Below are 21,570 nucleotides of genomic sequence, written 5' to 3' on the forward strand. Positions count from 1 at the left end.
TCAACGTCCTAGAGCGGAGGGCCATATACAACGCCCTTCGTCAAGCGGAGACCTTGCTTCGCGACTTACCAGTTCTGATCCATTCAGACAACATCACCGCAGTGGCTCATGTAAACCGCCAGGGCGGCACAAGGAGCAGAGTGGCAAGAAGCCACCAGGATTCTTCGCTGGGCGAAAAATCATGTAAGCGCACTGTCAGTAGTGTTCATTCCAGGAGTGGACAACTAAGAAGCAGACTTTCTCAGCAGACACGACCTGCATCCAGGAGTGGGGACTTCATCAGGAAGTCTTCACACAGATTGCAAGTCAGTAGGGACTGCCCCAAATAGACATGAGGACGTCCTGCCTCAACAAAAAGCTGAAAAGATATTGCGCCAGGTCAATAGACCCTCAGACGGTAGCTGTGGACGCCCTAGTGACACCGTGGGTGTTCCAGTCGGTCTATGTGTTTCTTCCTCTTCCTCTCATCCCAAAGGTGTTGAGAATAATAAGAAAAAGAGGAGTGCAGACAATTCTCATTGTTCCAGATTGGCCACGAAGGGCCTGATATCCGGATCTGCAGGAGAATGCTCACAGAAGATCAGTGGCATCTTCCTCTAAGACAGTACCTGTTGCAACAGGGGCCTGGTCTGTTCCAAGACTTACCACGGCTGCGTTTGACGGCATGGTGGTTGAACGCCGGATCCTAGCGGAAAAGGGCGTTCCGGATGAGGTCATTCCTACGCTGATAAAGGCTAGGAAAGACGTGATCACTAAACATTATCACCGTATATGGCGAAAATATGTTTCTTGGGCTGAGGCCAGGAATACTCCTACGGAAGAATTCCATCTGGGACGTTTTCCTTCACTTCCTATAAACTGGAGTGAATTTGGGCCTAGAATTAGGCTCCATTAAGGTTCAGATTTCAGCCTTATCCAATTTCTTTCAAAAAGAATTGGCTTCTCTCCCAGAAGTACAGACTTTTGTGAAGGGAGTGCTGCATATTCAGCCTCCTTTTGTACCTCCGGTGGCGCCTTGGGACCTTAACGTGGTGTTGAGTTTCCTTAAGGCGCACTGTTTTGAACCACTTAAAATGGTGGAGTGAAAATATCTCACTTGAAAGGTGATCATGTTGTTAGCCTTGGCTTCGGCTAGGCGAGTGTCGGAATTGGCGGCTTTGCCTCATAAAAGCCCCTATCTGGGTTTTTTTTTTCCATATGGATAGAGCGGAATTGTGAAACCGTCCTCAATTCTTGCCTAAGGTGGTGTCATCTTTTCATATGAACCAACCTATTGTGGTGCCTGTGGCTACGCGTGACTTGGAGGATTCCGAGTCCCTTGATGTAGTCAGGGTTTTGAAAACTTACGTAGCCAGAACGGCTAGAGTCAGAAAAAACAGAAGCATTGTTTGTCCTGTATGCAGCCAACAAGGTTGGTGCTCCTGCTTCAAAGCAGACTATTGCTTACTGGATCTGTAACACGATTCTGTGAGCGTGAAACGGCAGGATTGCCGTTACCTAAATTGGTCAAGGCCCATTCCACTTGGAAGGTGGGCTCTTCTTGGGCGGCTGCCCGAGGGGTCTCAACTCTACAGCTGGGCCGAGTGGTTTCTTGGTCGGGTTCAAACACCTTGCGAGGTTTTATAAGTTTGATATCCTGGCTTAAGGAGGACCTCCTGTTTCCTCAATCGGTGCTGCAGAGTCATCCGCACTCTCCCGCCCGTTTTTGGAGCTTTGGTATAATCCCCATGGTCCTTACGGAGTCCCCAGCATCCTCTAGGACGTAAGAGAAAATAAGATTTTAAACCTACCGGTAAATCTTTTTCTCGTAGTCCGTAGAGGATGCTGGGCGCCCGTCCCAAGTGCGGACTACTCCTGCAAGACTTGTATATAGTTTTGCTTACATAAGGGTTATGTTATAATTTTCATCGGTCTTGGACTGATGCTATGTTGTTTTCATACTGTTAACTGGGTAGTATATCACAAGTTATACGGTGTGATTGGTGTGGCTGGTATGAATCTTGCCCTTGGATTAACAAAAATCCTTTCCTCGTACTGTCCGTCCCCTCTGGGCACAGTTTCTCTAACTGAGGTCTGGAGGAGGGGCATAGAGGGAGGAGCCAGTGCACACCCAGACCTAAAGTCTTTCTTAAAGTGCCCATTTCTCCTGCGGAGCCCATCTATCCCCATGGTCCTTACGGAGTCCCCAGCATCCTCTACGGACTACGAGAAAAAGATTTACCGGTAGGTTTAAAATCTTATTTTTACTATCTAATAGGAAACAGAAACACCCAACCGACTTTTCAAACATTTGAATTCCCCCCATTGACTGTAGACCTTTTTTAGTGCAGAGCTAATAATCCACATCCGTAGATATCATGGTAGGGTATGTGTTCGCTATTGGTGACTTCATATGCCCAATATGTGCCAGAGAAACATGTATATGTAAAGAAAGTCTAGGTCATAGTCTACTACTGAAGAACATTAACAGTTTAGTGCAATTATTCATTTGTATTAAAATGTTTATAAATGAAACGATATTGAAGAGCTGTGTACTGTATTTATAGCCTGAGTTTTAGGGCTTCCTGTGTCAGTCTGACGTAGCTGATGACCTAATATTACGGAAAGGTCTGGGAGGATGGAATCCTCCCATGCTGCAGGATGGTAGAAGCTGGTGTCACATCACCATGTCTAAATAACTTCAAGTGCATGCTTATAAAAGACTACAAGAGATTCTGTATGATGAGAGGTATGCACAATGAAGGCGATCATTGTACTGCCCCAATGGTCTGTAGGCGACTGTTGCAGTGTGTAGCGATGGGCTGATAGGACTTACAGAGCAGTCTACACAGCCGCACCGCTTACTGTTCATAATGCTGCAGGAAGTGTACATGGCACAATACAAAGCTCTGTATGACCGTTACGGGTTAACAGCTGATCTGTTCCATTCCGTTTTTATTTAGGGCTTTTGTAATGCTGCTGGAATGTTCTTCTGTAGTCGGACATGTGGTTTGATAATTTCTATTACCTTTTAATGTGTTGCAGCCCCTCTTGATTTATATTTACCCGTCCTCTCCATTGCTAGTACACATTCCCTGTTGACTGTCGCTGCTTTTCTTTGCTTTTTCCTGAAGGGAGCAGCGATGGCTCTGAGCTCAGTGAGGATATGTCATGGCCTGCGTTTGAAAGGTAAGCCTACATGTACCTGTATACTCTACAGTAACACCTACGTGTGGGGCAATGACATGGGCAGATGATCTTACAGTTTATATCCTGTTATCTATACAATTGCCCGGCAGTATTAGTAAGGTGGTAGACACACACATGGATGTTCTCAAAGAAAAAAAAATGTCTTAACTCAAAGATGCTTTCTGTTGTCTTGATACTATTACAAAGTTCTGGTTTGTATTACGCCTCTGTTTTAGAAGTTGACCTGTTAGATAAGCACTCTGAGGATGACATACAACAGCGATCACCCCCCCCCCCCCCCCCCCCAGTAGCAGGCCACGTACTTTAGTCTGCAGAGAACCCTTCTAGCACCTCCCATTTAGGTCACCTCAATGCATCCCGTACTTCAGCTCCCCCTACCTGCATGTGAAGAAACAGCATGCTGTATGATAGTGAGGAACATCTGGTCTTCTACCTCTTGCCTGTAAATTATGTAAGAAACGGCAGTAGAGGTGAGGGATAACTTACAGGCAAGTGGGGAGTGATGTAATTTTCATGTAGATAGTCATTACAGGGGAAAGACTGCAGGTTTTGATTGTGGTAAATGAATTGCATGGGACGGTGGTAGGGGAAAATGAGTAACCAGGGCCGAAACTAGGATTTTCGTCACCCGGGGCAAGGCAGTAATTTATCTCTCCCCCGCGCACACACACAAAAACGAATTAAATAACAACTATATATATATATATATATATATATATATATATATATATATATATATATATATATATATATATATATATATATATATATATATATTCATAGGAACAGTCCACACTCTGGCCTTATCCACAAATGCTGGGGTGACTTCCATACAATAATGAATCCTCAAGATCCATTAATACAAATATGTCCAATAAAGTAGGAGCACTCACCAGTCTTCATAATATTCTCATTTTTATTAGCAGCAAGACATCAATTGAGGGGTGTAATCGACGTTTCGGTTCCCAGTGGAACCTTTGTCAAGATCATGATCATGACAAAGGTTCCACTGGGAACCGAAACGTCGATTACACCCCTCAATTGATGTCTTGCTGCTAATAAAAATGAGAATATTATGAAGACTGGTGAGTGCTCCTACTTTATTTTATATATATATATATATATATATATATATACCGTGTTTCCCCGATAATAAGCCCTACCCCGAAAATAAGCCCTACCCTTGCTTTTGGAAACTGGTCCAAAATAAGCCCTACCCCGAAAATAAGCCCTATCAAAATTCCCATTACCCGAGTCCGTGCACTAAATTCAATGCCCCCAGCTCCACCCCCGCTAACCCCCTTCACCGCCGCCCTGCTTGAGGGATGCTGTGCAGTACTGTATCAGCCATTGAAGACTCCAGCTCCCAGTCCCAGGGATGCATTGCGCCCTGCGCATGATGTCACCGCGCACATCACGCGGCTTCTGTACACGGCGGGAGCGGAGTAGCAGCGGCGCCGGCGGAAAGCATGACGAAGAACTGGAAACTGGAACTGGAAAGTGCTGTAGGTGAGGAGCAGGACTGGGGGCATGGTGGCTGTAAAAGGAGGACTGGGGGCTGTAAAAGCAGGACTAAGGGCATGGTGGCTGTGAAAGGAGGACTGGGGGCTGTAAAAGCAGGACTGGGGGCATGGTGGCTGTAAAAGGAGGACTGGGGGATGTGAAATTTGCTGTCAATGTTAATTCAAATAAGCCCTACCCCGAAAATAAGCCCTATGGTGTTTTTTGTTGAAAAAAAAATAAGACAGTGTCTTATTATCGGGGAAACACGATATAGATTATATATAGGGAACAAGCACCTATGGTGTAGTATTTCCTAGCAAGGGTGCCAAATCACGCCACTCCTGGATCTGCCAGATTATAACTTGTATCCAAAGCATATAAATCCACTGCCTCATATTCCTCGAATATCGGAATCTCCCAACATGACCCTCTCCAACAGCTCGCTTCTGTAGCTTGCACGGTGCACTGCACGCTAGTCGCAGCACTGCATGGTAAAGAAGAGTTTTAAGACAGTAGCCAGCATAGGAGAGATCCCAGGTACAGGAGCTCACCTGCACAGCGTCGGAGCCAGCTGTGGGCAGACACGTGGGTCAGAGACACTGCCCCGGGAGCCATCTGCTGTCTCACTGGAACAGCACAGCTGGTAAAAAAGAAAAAACCCTACTCTAACTCCTCGGCACCCCCTCAAATCCTGCACCCGGGGCACATGCACCCTTATTCCCCCCCCCCCCCCCTTCTAGTTGCGGCCCTGTGAGTAACAATATTTACGATCAGTGGCTAGTAGTAGATAGGATCCCCCTTTGGTCCAGGTTTCTTTTGCGGCATGGATTGAACAAAGTGCTGGAAACCTTTTGTAGAGGTTCTGAATCAAGTTGGCAGGACAGCAACACACAGTAGTTACAGAGTTGTCTGCTGTACATTCATGCTGCAAATCTCCCATTACACTACCTACTGGACTGAGGCCTGGTGACTGTGGAGGCCATTGCAGTACACGGAGATCATTGTCATGTTCCCAGAATCTGTTTTCAATTAATTGTCCCGTGTTCTAAAACTAACACATTGTTTGCAAATGCAGTGGGTTTGTCAGACTGTTCCACTGAATGAATGAGAACAGTAGTTAGGACTCAGTCTGCCATAATAACATAGCCGTACCTGAAATACAAAGCCTATGCTTTGCATGTTACAGTATAAATTAGTCTGTCAGGAGTTGTGAAACATGTACCAGAGTCAGAGATTGTAAAAATTAAATTATTGATGCTTACATCAAATGTTAGTTGTATTTTTGAAACATTCTTTTCTGCATCCTGTCCAAACATACTTAAATTACTAAATTATTTTGGCATCTATATGGCATCAATCCACAACAGCACCACCTAGCTGGCATCTATAGTATTATCTCAAACCTGTTTAGAAGTCTAAATCTGGGTACACATCGGATATGGGTCATTAAGTCGACCACACTTGGATCGACAGTCATTAGGTCGACCACTATTGGTCGACATGCTCGCTAGATGGACATGGAAAAAGGTCGACATGAATTTTTGTTACTTTTCTTGGTGTAGTTTTCTTCGGAAAGTGACGGGGAACCCCAATTAGTGCACCGTGTCCCCTCACGCTTCGGGCAAGGCGCCTCGCTCCACTGCCACTTGGCACAGGTTACTATTCCCAATCGTAGTCCACGTGGATCGTAAAGTATGAAAAAGTAAAAAAAAAAAAATTTCTCTAACGTCCTAAGTGGATGCTGGGGACTCCGTAAGGACCATGGGGAATAGCGGCTCCGCAGGAGACTGGGCACAAAAGTAAAGCTTTAGAACTACCTGGTGTGCACTGGCTCCTCCCCCTATGACCCTCCTCCAAGCCTCAGTTAGATTTTTGTGCCCGAATGAGAAGGGTGCACACTAGGTGGCTCTCCTGAGCTGCTTAGTGAAAAGTTTAGTTTTAGGTTTTTTATTTTCAGTGAGACCTGCTGGCAACAGGCTCACTGCATCGAGGGACTAAGGGGAGAAGAAGCGAACTCACCTGCGTGCGGAGTGGATTGGGCTTCTTAGGCTACTGGACATTAGCTCCAGAGGGACGATCACAGGCCCAGCCATGGATGGGTCCCAGAGCCGCACCGCCGGCCCCCTTACAGAGCCAGAAGACAGAAGAGGTCCGGAAAATCGGCGGCAGAAGACGTCCTGTCTTCAACAAGGTAGCGCACAGCACTGCAGCTGTGCACCATTGCTCTCAGCACACTTCACACTCCGGTCACTGAGGGTGCAGGGCGCTGGGGGGGGGGCGCCCTGAGACGCAATAAAAACACCTTGGATGGCAAAAAATGCATCACATATAGCTCCTGGGCTATATGGATGCATTTAACCCCTGCCAGAATACATAGAAAAACGGGAGATAGGCTCCGCCCCCTTATCGGCGGCCTTATCTCCTCAGCACACTGGCGCCATTTTCCCTCACAGCTCCGTTGGAGGGAAGCTCCCTGGCTCTCCCCTGCAGTCACTACACTACAGAAAGGGTTAAAAAAGAGAGGGGGGGCACTAATTACGCGCAGTATTAAAGATACAGCAGCTATAAGGGGAAAAACACTTATATAAGGTTATCCCTGTATATATATAGCGCTCTGGTGTGTGCTGGCAAACTCTCCCTCTGTCTCTCCAAAGGGCTAGTGGGGTCCTGTCCTCTATCAGAGCATTCCCTGTGTGTGTGCTGTATGTCGGTACGTTTGTGTCGACATGTATGAGGAGAAAAATTATGTGGAGACGGAGCAGATTGCCTGTAATAGTGATGTCACCCCCTAGGGGGTCGACACCTGAGTGGATGAACTGTTGGAAGGAATTACGTGACAGTGTCAGCTCTGTATAAAAGACAGTGGTTGACATGAGACAGCCGGCTACTCAGCTTGTGCCTGTCCAGACGTCTCATAGGCCGTCAGGGGCTCTAAAGCGCCCGTTACCTCAGATGGCAGATATAGACGCCGACACGGATACTGACTCCAGTGTCGACGGTGAAGAGACAAATGTGACTTCCAGTAGGGCCACACGTTACATGATTGAGGCAATGAAAAATGTTTTACACATTTCTGATAATACGAGTATCACCAAAAAGGGGTATTATGTTCGGTGAGGAAAAACTACCTGTAGTTTTCCTGAATCTGAGAAATTAAATGAGGTGTGTGATGATGCGTGGGTTTCCCCCGATAACAACTGATAATTTCTAAAATGTTATTGGCATTATATCCTTTCCCGCCAGAGGTTAGGGTGCGTTGGGAAACACCCCCTAGGGTGGATAAAGCGCTCACACGCTTGTAAGGGCTCTACCCTCTCCTGAGATGGCCGCCCTTAAGGATCCTGCTGATAGAAAGCAGGAGGGTATCCTAAAATGTATTTACACACATACTGGTGTTATACTGCGACCAGCAATCGCCTCAGCCTGGATGTGCAGTGCTGGGTTGGCGTGGTCCGATTCCCTGACTGAAAATATTGATACCCTAGATAGGGACAGTATATTTTTGCCTATAGAGCATTTAAAAGATGCATTTTTATATATGCGTGATGCACAGCGGAATATTTGCCGACTGGCATCAAGTCTAAGTGCGTTGTCCATTTCTACCAGTAGAGGGTTATGGACACGACAGTGGTCAGGTGATGCGGATTTCAAACGGCATTTGGAAGTATTGCTTTATTAAGGGGAGGAGTTATTTGGGGTCGGTCTTTCAGACCTGGTGGCCACGGCAACAGCTGGGAAATCCACGTTTGTACCCCAGGTCGCCTCTCAACATGAGAAGACGCCGTATTATCAGGCGCAGTCTTTTCGTGGACAAGCGGGCAAAAGGTTCCTCATTTCTGCCCCGTGACAGAGGGAGAGGAAAAAGGCTGCAGAAATCAGCCAGTTCCCAGGAACAGAAACCCTCTCCCGCCTCTGCCAAGACCTCAGTATGACGCTGGGGCTTTACAAGCAGAATCAGGCACGGTGGGGGGCCCGTCTCAATGAATTTCAGCGCGCAGTGGGCTCACTCGCAAGTAGACCCCTGGATCCTTCAGGTGATATCTCAGGGGTACAAATTGGAATTCGAGACGTCTCCCCCTCGCCGCTTCCTAAAGTCGGCTTTACCGATGTCTCCTTCTGACAGGGAGACAGTTTTGGAAGCCATTCACAAGCTGTATTCCCAGCAGGTGATAATCAAGGTACCCCTCCAGCAACAGGGAACGGGGTATTATTCCACACTGTTGTGGTACCGAACCCGGACGGCTCGGTGAGACCGATTCTAAATCTAAAATCTTTGAACACTTACATACAGAGGTTCAAATTCAAGATTGAGTCACTCAGAGCAGTGATTGCGAACCTGGAAGAAGGGGACTACATGATGTCTCGGGACATCAAGGATGCTTACCTTCATGTCAAAATTTACCCTTCTCACCAAGGGTACCTCAGGTTTATGGTACAGAACTGTCACTATCAGTTCAGACGCTGCCGTATGGATGGTCCACGGCACCCCGGGTCTTTACCAAGGTAATAGCCGAAATGATGATATGCCTTCGAAGGAAGGGAATTTTAGTTATCCCTTACTTGGACGATTCCCTGATAAGGGTAAGATCCAGGGAACAGTTGGAGGTCGGTGTAGCACTATCTCAGGTAGTGTTGCGGCAGCACGATTGGATTCTCAATATTCCAAAATCGCAGCTGGTTCCGACGACTCGTCTTCTGTTCCTAGGGATGATCCTGGACACAGTCCAGAAAAAGGTGTTTCTCCCGGAGGAGAAAGCCGGGGAGTTATCCGAGCTAGTCAGGAACCTCCTAAAACCGAGCCAAGTCTCAGTGCATCAATGCACAAGGGTTCTGGGTAAAATGGTGGCTTCCTACAAAGCAATCCCATTCGGCAGATTCCACGCAAGAACTTTCCAGTGGGACCTGCTGGACAAATGGTCCGGGTCGCATCTTCAGATGCATCAGCGGATAACCCTGTCACCAAGAACAAGGGTGTCCCTCCTGTGGTGGTTGCAGAGTGCTCATCTTCTAGAGGGCCGCAGATTCGGCATTCAGGACTGGGTCCTGGTGACCACGGATGCCAGCCTGCGAGGCTGGGGAGCAGTCACACAGGGAAGGAATTTCCAGGGCTTATGGTCAAGCCTGGAGACATCACTTCACATAAATATCCTGAAGCTAAGGGCCATTTACAATGCTCTAAGCTTAGCAAGACCTCTGCTTCAAGGTCAGCCGGTGTTGATCCAGTCGGACAACATCACGGCAGTCACCCACGTAAACAGACAGGGTAAAACAAGAAGCAGGAGGGCAATGGCAGAAGCTGCAAGGATTCTTCGCTGGGCGGAAAATCATGTGATAGCACTGTCTGCAATTCCGGGAGTGGACAACTGGGAAGCAGACTTCCTCAGCAGACACGACCTCCACCCGGGAGAGTGGGGACTTCACCCAGAAGTCTTCCACATGATTATAAACCGTTGGGAAAAACGCGACAGGTATTGCGCCAGGTCAAGGGACCCTCAGGCAATAGCTGTAGACGCTCTGGTAACACCGTGGGTGTACCAGTCAGTGTATGTGTTCCCTCATCTGCCTCTCATACCCAAGGTACTGAGATTGATAAGATGGAGAGGAGTAAGCACTATATTCGTGGCTCCGGATTGGCCAAGAAGGACTTGGTAACCGGAACTTCAAGAGATGCTCACGGAGGATCCGTGGCCTCTACCTCTAAGAAGGGACCTGCTCCAGCAAGGACCCTGTCTGTTCCAAGACTTACCGCGACTGCGTTTGACGGCATGGCGGTTGAACGCCGGATCCTGAAGGAAAAAAGGCATTCCGGATGAAGTCATCCCTATCCTGATCAAAGCCAGGAAGGATGTAACCGCAAAACATTATCACCGCATTTGGCGAAAATATGTTGCGTAGTGCGAGGCCAGTAAGGCCCGACGGAGGAAATTAAACTGGGTCGATTCCTACATTTCCTGCAAACAGGAGTGTCTATGGGCCTGAAATTGGGGTCCATTAAGGTTCAAATTTCGGCCCTGTCAATTTTCTTCCAAAAAGAACTAGCTTCAGTCCCTGAAGTTCAGACGTTGTAAAAGGGGTACTGCATATACAGCCTCCTTTTGTGCCTCCAGTGGCACCTTGGGATCTCAATGTAGTTTTTGGGTTCCAAAAAGTCACATTGGTTCGAACCACTTAAATCTGTGGAGTTAAAATATCTCACATGGAAAGTGGTCATGCTGTTGGCCCTGGCCTGGGCTAGGCGCGTGTCAGAATTGGCGGCTTTATCCTGTAAAAGCCCTTATCTGATTTTCCATTCGGACAGGGCGGAATTGAGGACTCGTCCTCAGTTTCTCCCTAAGGTGGTTTCAGCGTTTCACCTGAACCAACCTATTGTGGTGCCTGCGGCTACTAGGGACTTGGAGGACTCCAAGTTGCTAGACGTTGTCAGGGCCCTGAAAATATGTTTCCAGGACGGCTGGAGTCAGAAAATCTGACTCGCTGTTTATCCTGTATGCACCCAACAAGCTGGGTGCTCCTGCTTCTAAGCAGACTATTGCTCGTTGGATTTGTAGTACAATTCAGCTTGCACATTCTGTGGCAGGCCTGCCACAGCCAAAAATCTGTAAATGCCCACTCCACAAGGAAGATGGGCTCATCTTGGGCGGCTGCCCGAGGGGTCTCGGCTTTACAACTTTGCCGAGCAGCTACTTGGTCAGGAGCAAATACGTTTGTAAAATTCTACAAAATTGATACCCTGGCTGAGGAGGACCTGGAGTTCTCTCATTTGGTGCTGCAGAGTCATCCGCACTCTTCCGCCCGTTTGGGAGCTTTGGTATAATCCCCATGGTCCTTACGGAGTCTCCAGCATCCACTTAGGACGTTAGAGAAAATAAGAATTTACTTACCGATAATTCTATTTCTCGTAGTCCGTAGTGGATGCTGGGCGCCCATCCCAAGTGCGGATTGTCTGCAATACTGGTACATAGTTATTGTTACCAAAAAAAATCGGGTTATTGCTGTAGTGAGCCATCTTTTCTAGAGGCTCCTCTGTTATCATGCTGTTAACTGGGTTTAGATCACGAGTTGTACGGTGTGATTGGTGTGGCTGGTATGAGTCTTACCCGGGATTCAAAATCCTTCCTTATTGTGTACGCTCGTCCGGGCACAGTATCCTAACTGAGGCTTGGAGGAGGGTCATAGGGGGAGGAGCCAGTGCACACCAGGTAGTTCTAAAGCTTTACTTTTGTGTCCAGTCTCCTGCGGAGCCGCTATTCCCCATGGTCCTTACGGAGTCCCCAGCATCCACTACGGACTACGAGAAATAGAATTATCGGTAAGTAAATTCTTATTTTATGAAAAAGTTAAAATTTAATGTTGACCTAATGACTGTCGATCGAAGTGTTGTCAACCTAATGACCGATTCCCGTACACACCTATTATTGGTGGGCACAAAATCTGGTAATGTACAGGAGTAAATGACAGTCAACCATTTGCTCCGATATGCTGGAAAACGGACAAAAATTATTATTCGGATAAATTTGTTACAACAAACTGGTTTAACCAATTTGTCTGAATGCTTATTGTCTGTTTTCCAGCGTTTGTGAGCAAATGGTTGATTGTCATTTGCTCCCATACTTTACTAGACTTTTGTTCCCACCAAATTGTTTGGACAGATAAATCTTAGGTGTGTATCCAGCTTAAGAAATACAGGCCTCTCTGTACATCTTAAGGGCCCTACACACTGGCTGATTTCAGCGATTTTAACGACCAACAATATTATCGTTGGTCGATTTTTTTATTTTTTTACAACAATTTTTGCATACACACTGGACAATATCTAATGCCAGTTTGGACAATATGACAGTACATTACATCTATATCATCCAAATTGGCTTGCATGTATAAACGATGATAGACCAACGATGAACGACTGCGGGGACGCTCATCGTTGATGCATACACACTGAACGATTTATCAATAATTTTTGAACGATATCGTTCATATCGTCCTTTATTATCACTAAGTGTGTAGGGCCCTTTACTGCATTCATTTGCAAAACCTACTGAATCTCACTCCTTATGTAAAGATGTGTATGGAGGACATGTCAGCAACAATATATAGATGTTCTCTGACATTATAATAACACAGAGTCCTACCCTGTATTACTAAAATTGGCAGGGTTATCTGTGCAGGATTTGCCACCAAGTAATAACATAGAGATAATAGGTGCTTTACTAATAATTTAATTTAATGTGGGAAGTCCCCTTAATGAAAATCATTGTGTACAGATGCATGATGCCTTGGTTGTTACCATGCTAGATGTGTTTTATGTCTATGTAATAGATTTTTTTTTAATTTGCTTGTGTGCCCTATTTACTGAAAGTCTGTTAAATGTAACCATATAGCCTGCGTTCTACCTGTTCTGCAATTCATCTGTAGCATAAGTCTGTGAGTAACTATGACCATCTGTAATGGAATCCAACAGGAACAGGTTGTACCATTCTCTGGGTCCGATGACACGAGGGACATGGAATGGCTACAGAGGCCCATTGAAGGCCAGCAGGTATAAATGCAGCACTCTGGTGATGGGGTGTGGCACAGGCTAGTCATTTCCCTTCTCTCTTGGTTGCTGGGTGCTTTTCTTCTGCTTTGGGAACCTTTTCTGTTTGGTATATGCCGAATCTTCGATTTTCTGCCTCTTTGAATCTGCCGTTTTGCTTAGAATCTGTCAAATGACTTTTTTTTTCTGCATCACAAAAGTTAATTTATCTTTTTTTTTTTAATGTCTGTTTTGTGCTCAGATTGAGCAGTTAAGCAGCTGTCAATCATTTCCAGCATGGTGGAAAGCCGATTCAAAGTGTCCTCTTATGAAAACCTTTATATTATTTACCTGCCTAAACTAAACTTCAACAACGGCTTATGTATTTACCCAGTAATTGGGAGAGTAAATTCCAATCACCACAAAAGTACTACAGGTGACAGATCCAAAAAATTCCTATAAAGCAGCAGAAAACATTTAAAAGTGCTTTATATATTGAGTGGCACAAAGGAAGTTGGAAATTACCCATCATGCATCCTGATCTCATAGCGTCTGATTCAGCAGCGGCTGTGTGTGTGTTTTTGCTGCAGTCTCATCTGTGGCTTTGTGATCATGCTGCTGCAAAGCCCTTCCCTGGTGTACAACTAGACGTCCACTTTCAGCATATTTGGGCACTGAAATACAGCTTGGTATATCTCTAGTAGCGACCATCGATCACACCAGCCCCATGCTAGGTGTAGATTCCTCCATCTGAGTATGGCCCCTAATGTGAACGATAAAGCTTCTCTGTATGCCGCCACCTTCAGCAACACATCTGCGACACTCCCATTAGACTCAGCATCACCGTGCATCTGAATAGCGCGCCCCCCCCCCCCTGTGTCATCTCCCAATCCCTGCCCAGGAACGCCCAATACATTTCAGATACTGTTCATCTGAACCAGTTCTGCACTCAGTCAGGACATGTGCAGTAGACATCATGACTCCTGTGCATCGGCCGTGCTTGTGACTCAAAATTGGGCCGATAGTGTAATCTGCTGCTGCACGAGGCCTGTGAGTAGTGTTATCCATCCACTGAGATAATTACAGCTCTGTTTCTTGTTCAGCCTACTGCTTGTACTGACTCTAATTGCTGATACTGTCTGACATGACACCATGGATTGCTGGGGTAAAACCATCCTGGAATTACCCTTATGACTGGCAGAAACTCTTGACTGGAATATGACTGGTGTTATAAACCAGGTAACTGTTCAGTTTGGATGAAACATAGTAAGTGTGATCTATAGAGATGGGGAGGAGTCAGTGTGTGTGTGTGTGTGTGTGTGTGTGTGTGTGTGATAGGCACACTATGGGACAGTCAGAGCCAGCCCTAGGCAAGATTGTCTCCCCCATGTGGGAGCTTTTGTGCGCGGCCATGAAAAAGGGACATGGCCTTGTGGAAGGGGTGTAGTCTCATGGGAGAGCGTGGCCTCAGAGTGTTCTGCTCCCCATCCCACACAACCCCACATCCCCTCTTGTGTCTCTTCAGCCCACACAAGTGTCTCTTCATCCCCAGAACATTGTTAAAATAGTGCACGTTAACATATATAAGATCTCAAAAAACATGACTGAATCCCGGCAGACTCTGGCTCCAGCCCACACAAGTGTCTCTCCAGCCACCTTCTTTGTTGTCTTCTGGCTGCTCACCGCAGCTGTTCTGCTCGGTCTGCCTCAGCAGTGAACACACAAATACTTTATTGCATTGCTCACCATCAACGCTTTAAACATGGAGCAGCTAGAATAAAGCTACAGCCAGAAATTGCTAATTAGAATTTACATGTCCAGTCTGCCCAGTTGCCCTTAGGTGTTTCAGATGCCCCTTGCATTTGTCTATACTGCCTATGCCTTGGGAACGGTTCTGGGAACAGTGACCATTTAATTTAGTTCAAAAGAGTTCTAAGCACTTTCTAGAACTGGCTGAATAAGTTTCCAGAATGTCCATCACCTCTGACCACTTCCTGAAGTCTCCTCCTTGGCCTGTCTGTGTTCTATTTGTAGAACATGTACCTGTTGTCACGCTGCATTTGTTGTAATAGTGTTTCAGTTTTCCATGTCTGGCTGTCAGAATGCCGCAAGCTACATGTTAGTCTTTATTATTACATGGTGTATTCCAAAGGAGCTTGTGAAGCCTCAGCATACAGGATCTTTGTTGTAGTTAACATTATTAATGGTCCCTGTCATGGAGGCTACTGGTAAGGCCCGATGTTATTAAAAGCAGATTTATCATTACGCCTGTCATGTCATATTGAGTGGCTTGATGTGGTAACACTGATCAAATGCAGATGGCTGAACAGTAACAAACACTGACAGAATATCCTCCTATCATCTGATGGGGGCGCTCTATGGTGGTGCTGGTCACCAGTGACATTGCACGGAATATTCACTTTGTCATCACTCAGGAGAAGTTAATAAAGGTTTTTTTGGGGGGCACATTTGGTTAGGAGCAATGATTCTGTTGTTGTGGTATAGCCATAAAACTGGCCACAGTATACACAGGTCCCTGTCCTACCTATAGAAATGTCCATGATGCACCAATCTGAACTGTAATGTCTCTGGATATAGATCTGTAGCTTGGTTATTTTGAAGATTTTTTTTATATATACAGTATGAAAATGGTTCAGTATATGGACATGGTACCTCATGACCGGACTGTGGCTTAAAACTGTTCAGATGCTAAATGGTGGTGGTTTTTGTTTTTCTCAATTTTTTTGTTCTTCAGACTGGTTGGTAAAAAATAGAATTATGTTGAACTTGCCGTCTGTGAGACCTGGCAAATCACTGGTCTACAGACACTGGTTGGTGGGTTTCCCCCGAGAATCTGTACTGCACGGTTTTTACGGATTGAGAGGAAAGATGTGTATTATTAAATATATATTTTAAAAAATTGGATGACATCTTTGCATTACCACATTGTATTTGTTTTATAATTACTTTGATGGATTTTCTCATGTGTATATACAATTTGTTTTAATGGAAATTAATAATCTATGTAGTTAACATTTAGAGGGCAGTCTGTGGGACTTTTAGCTTTTATGGAACTAGAAGCACCAACAGTGCCCACTGAGGGCAGAGACACACCTTCCTGGGGTGTAGATTCTTTAAAAAGTTCCCGTATGAACCACTGATGAATACTGCACTATACTGTATCTTATATACACACCAGGGGGTATATTTACTAAAGATCGATTTTCATTTATTTCATATCGATCTAAATGAATGTTGTGGTTCCAGAGTTAAAACACACATTTAGTAACTTTTAAAAATTAATATGAAAAGTCATCTGTTAGTAAATGTGTGTTTCAGCCCCTGAAACATCGATAGAGATCAATTTTTATCGCTGTAAATCGATTAAAAAAAAACTATTAAAACAGCTTTTAGTAAATTAATCCCCAGGGTATGTATAATGCTAACTTGGGTATGTATAATGCTAGTGACCATTTGTAGCTTTAACTACATTACTGATGAATGTCTTACCTTCTCCGAGGCTCTGGGAGCCCAGTCGGAAATGTCATCAGGCATGTACAGATGTGTCCTCATACATCATTGCTGCAGTCACGCCACACAGCACCTCGCGGTGCGCCAGGTCCCTTGAGACTCTAGCGTTGGGCACCTTCTTCTTTTTTTTTTCTTTTCTTTTTTTACAGAAAAATGCATTTTAGTCGCAACGCAATGCAACCATGACACACCAGAATACTTTGATGATTAATTTGATATGCGACACTTGTATATCTAAAGTATGAAGTGCTACAATGTAGCAGCTGCAGCTTTTTTTCCTTGCCAAGTTCCAATTTGCTTCATATACAGACTCTATTACACACAATATAGAAGTGCCGCATATCAAAGTAATCGGCACAGTCTCCTGGTGCATCCTAGTTGCATCACATTGTGACTAAGATAAGTTTATTTTGAGGAAAAAAGATTCCCGGCGTTGGCAGAGCTGCACGGGACCAGCGGCTCACTCGCGCCAAACATCTCGCGCTGCATGGCCTATTGAGGCTAGATGTATGAGGACGCATCCATAACTAAAGTGGGAGTATTTGCTAATTACAAGAGGATATTTTTTTGTGATATGTTTTTTGATTTTAAAGGAAGATATTTTTTGAAGTCATTTACTAGAATCTGGCAGGGATGTGACGCTTAACATTGTGTAACAGGAATAAGTGCAGTTACATTTCTGTCCACAGTTGTGCTACCCTGCTGTTGCCAGTAGTGCTGATATTGTGATATAATGCGACGTACTGTAGTTGTGAGGCGGTTCCACAAATACGTCCTTGTAGACATGATCAAGAAGAAACATACCTTCAAGTCCATAGTGAACGGGCGTACTTACTCCTTACAGAGATCCAAACGGTCTTTTAGACGGTGATACACCACTGTTTATCTAAGTCTTACACTACTAATTCTTTAACTGAAGTTCCAAGAAAACATTATAAAAGAATGAAATGTATTCACACGTTTTCTCCAGCAAGCACGTGGTGATGATGCACTAAGACGTACTAACTTGTATGTTTACAAGCAGACGGCCAGTAAAGCAACTACATATATGTAGTCAACAATGGTTATATAGCTCTATTGCTCAAACCTGCTGTCACTATAGCTATCAATCAGAGTCTAACACACTTTAGATCATAGGTCTGCAAACTCGGTCCTTATTACCCCACACAGTGCATGTTTTGCAGGTCTCCTCACAGAATCACAAGTGAAATAATTAACTCCACCTGCAGACCTTTTAAAATGTGTTTGTGAGTAATTAACACACCTGTGCACCTGCTGGGTTACCTGCAAAACATGCACTGTGTGGGGTAATGAGGACCGAGTTTGCAGACCTATACTTTAGATGGATAAACTCTGATTACTGATTGGTTTGCTTGGGTTTGTAAAAACAAATGCACCTTTTGAGTGGTGGTTAAATCTACCCATCCTGGTTAGGGGTAAAGTAATGACTAGAACTAAATACTATGTACCAGTACAGTAGTTTTTAATGAATAAAAAGAGTCCCCTGATTGCCATCCCTTTAACAGTAACATATCATGCTCTTTCTGAAGTTAGAGGAGTTCTGTAAGGCTGTTGTTCTGTGTACTCCCAAGTGATTATTTGCTTCTCTCTCATTGGTTGTATATATATGGCAGGGTCTTATGATTGGCAATAAGGTCCAGGTTTGTGAATATCGATAAAGAAGGTTGATCATTTTACATGATAAATATTACTGGTGTGTCTGCATTTCAGACATATATAGTGGCAGATGCTCAATTAGCTTAGTGATACCATTCATGTGCTTGAAAGGGAGGGGTATTTCTAAGCAAGAAAAAAAAAAAGGCATTTTGTTTCTCTGACGTCCTAGTGGATGCTGGGGACTCCGTAAGGACCATGGGGAATAGACGGGCTCCGCAGGAGACTGGGCACTCTATAGAAAGATTTAGGACTATCTGGTGTGCACTGGCTCCTCCCCCTATGACCCTCCTCCAAGCCTCAGTTAGATTTCTGTGCCCGGCTGAGCTGGATGCACACTAGGGGCTCTCCTGAGCTCCTAGAAGAAAGTATAGTTTAGGTTTTTTATTTTCAGTGAGACCTGCTGGCAACAGGCTCACTGCAACGAGGGACTAAGGGGAGAAGAAGCGAACCTACCTAAGTGGTGGTAGCTTGGGCTTCTTAGGCTACTGGACACCATTAGCTCCAGAGGGATCGAACACAGGACCCGACCTCCTCGTCCGTTCCCGGAGCCGCGCCGCCGTCCCCCTTACAGAGCCAGAAACAAGAAGGTGGTCCGGAAAATCGGCGGCTGAAGACTTCTGTCTTCTCCAAGGTAGCGCACAGCACTGCAGCTGTGCGCCATTGCTCCTCATGCACACCACACACTGCGGTCACTGATGGGTGCAGGGCGCTGGGGGGGGGCGCCCTGAGCAGCAATAGTAACACCTTGGCTGGCAAAACTAACACCATATATAGCCCCAGAGGCTATATAGGTGTATATTAACCCCTGCCAGAAACGATAAAATAGCGGGAGAAAGCCCGCCGAAAAAGGTGCGGAGCCAACTCCCTCAGCACACTGGCGCCATTTTCCCCTCACAGCTTCGCTGGAAGGAAGCTCCCTGGCTCTCCCCTGCAGTCCTGCACTACAGAAAGGGTAAAAAAGAGAGGGGGGGGGGCACAATTTAGGCGCAGTATATATATATTATTGGCAGCTATAGGGGAAAACACTCTGTATAGTGATATCCCTGTGTTATATAGCGCCCTGGTGTGTGCTGGCATACTCTCCCTCTGTCTCCCCAAAGGGCTTTGTGGGGTCCTGTCCTCTGTAAGAGCATTCCCTGTGTGTCTGCTGTGTGTCGGTACTGCTGTGTCGACATGTATGATGAGGATAATGATGTGGAGGCGGAGCCAATGCCTGTGAATGTGATGTCACCCCCTGCGGGGTCGACACCAGTGTGGATGGACTTATGGAAGGAATTACGTGACCGTGTCAGCTCCTTACATAAAAGGTTTGACGACATAGGACAGCCGGCTACTCAGCTTGTGCCTGTCCAAGCGTCTCAAATGTCATCAGGGGCTATAAAACGCCCGCTACCTCAGATGACAGATACAGATGTCGACACGGATACCGACTCCAGTGTCGACGATGATGAGACGAGGGTACCCTCCAATAGATCCACCCGTTATATGATTGAGGCTATGAAAAATGTATTACACATTTCTGATGATACCCCAGGTACCACAAAAAAGGGTATTATGTTTGGTGAGAAAAAACTACCAGTAGTTTTTCCTGCATCGGACGAATTAAATGAGGTGTGTGAGGAAGCGTGGACTTCCCCAGATAAGAAATTGATCATTTCTAAACGGATAGGTCACGCTGGGAAACACCCCCTAGGGTAGATAAAGCGCTGACACGCTTATCAAAGAAGGTGGCACTACCGTCTCCGGATACGGCCGCCCTAAAAGAACCTGCTGAGAGAAAGCAGGAAAGTACCCTAAAAGCTATATACACACACACTGGCATTATATTGAGACCCGCTATTGCATCAGCTTGGATGTGCAGTGCTGCTGCTGCGTGGTCAGACTCCCTGTCGGAAAACATTGATACCATGGATAGGGACAATATTTTGCTAACGATTGACCATATAAAAGACGCGGTCTTATACATGCATGATGCACAGAGGGATATTTGCCGGCTGGCATCAAAAATAAGCGCTATGTCCATTGCCGCCAGACGGGGGTTATGGACTAGACAATGGTCAGGTGATGCCGACTCCAAACGGCACATGGAAGTTTTACCCTATAAAGGGGTGGAACTTTTTGGGGAAGGTCTTTCAGACCTCGTTTCCACAGCTACTGCTGGGAAATCGACTTTTTTGCCACAGGCTACCCCACAGCAAAAGAAAGGACCGTATTATCAGGTACAGTCCTTTCGGCCCCAGAAAAACAAGCGGGCTAGAGGCTCATCCTTTCTGCCGAGGGGCAGAGGAAGGGGGAAAAAGCTGCAGCACACAGCTAGTTCCCAGGAGCAGAAGTCCTCCCCTGCGTCCGGTAAGTCCACAGCATGACGCTGGGGCTGCTCAGGCGGAATCGGGAACGGTGGGGGCACGTCTCAGGTTTTTCAGCACACAGTGGGCTCTCTCACAAGTGGATCCCTGGGTCCTTCAAGTAGTATCTCAGGCGTACAGGCTGGAATTCGAGACGTCTCCCCCCCGCCGTTTCCTAAAATCTGCCTTGCCGGCAACTCCCTCTGCCAGGGAGGCAGTGTTGGTGGCTATTCAAAAACTGTATTCACAGAAAGTGATTGTCAAGGTACCCCTCCTTCAGCAAGGAAAGGGTTACTACTCCACAATGTTGGTGGTACCGAAACCGGACGGTTCGGTGAGACCCATCTTAAATTTAAAAGCCTTGAACACTTATATCAAAAGGTTCAAGTTCAAGATGGAATCGCTCAGGGCGGTTATTGCGAGCCTGGAGGAGGGGGATTACATGGTATCCCTGGACATCAAGGATGCGTACCTGCATGTCCCCATTTACCCTCCGCACCAGGAGTACAGATTTGTGGTACAGGACTGTCACTATCAGTTCCAGACACTGCCGTTTGGGTTATCCACGGCACCGAGGGTCTTTACCAAGGTAATGGCCGAAATGATGATACTCCTTCGCAAGAAGGGAGTTTTAATTATCCCGTACTTGGACGATCTCCTGATAAAGGCGAGGTCCAAAGACCAGTTGATAGTGGGGGTGGCACTTTCTCAGGAAGTGCTACAACAGCACGGCTGGATTCTAAACATTCCAAAGTCACAGCTGGTCCCGACGACGCGTCTTCTGTTCCTGGGAATGATTCTGGACACAGA

The 21,570-nt window shown here is 46.0% G+C and overlaps 1 protein-coding gene across 13 annotated transcripts in view; it reads left to right on the forward strand.

Moving 5' to 3' along the window:
- Positions 1 to 21,570, forward strand: part of RALGPS2 (Ral GEF with PH domain and SH3 binding motif 2) — a 359,193-nt gene that overhangs the window by 302,348 nt on the left and 35,275 nt on the right. For 9 of the 13 annotated variants that reach the window (XM_063939732.1, XM_063939731.1, XM_063939734.1 and 6 more), the window contains 2 exons: positions 3,114 to 3,168; positions 13,154 to 13,231. In XM_063939732.1, the coding sequence (XP_063795802.1) occupies positions 3,114 to 3,168; positions 13,154 to 13,231 (133 nt within the window). The remainder of the gene's footprint in view (positions 1 to 3,113; positions 3,169 to 13,153; positions 13,232 to 21,570) is intronic. The other 4 variants (XM_063939736.1, XM_063939741.1, XM_063939738.1 and 1 more) reach the window with 1 other exon arrangement.

The sequence above is a fragment of the Pseudophryne corroboree genome, chromosome 9, assembly GCF_028390025.1.
Source record: "Pseudophryne corroboree isolate aPseCor3 chromosome 9, aPseCor3.hap2, whole genome shotgun sequence".
NCBI classification, from domain to species: domain Eukaryota; kingdom Metazoa; phylum Chordata; class Amphibia; order Anura; family Myobatrachidae; genus Pseudophryne; species Pseudophryne corroboree.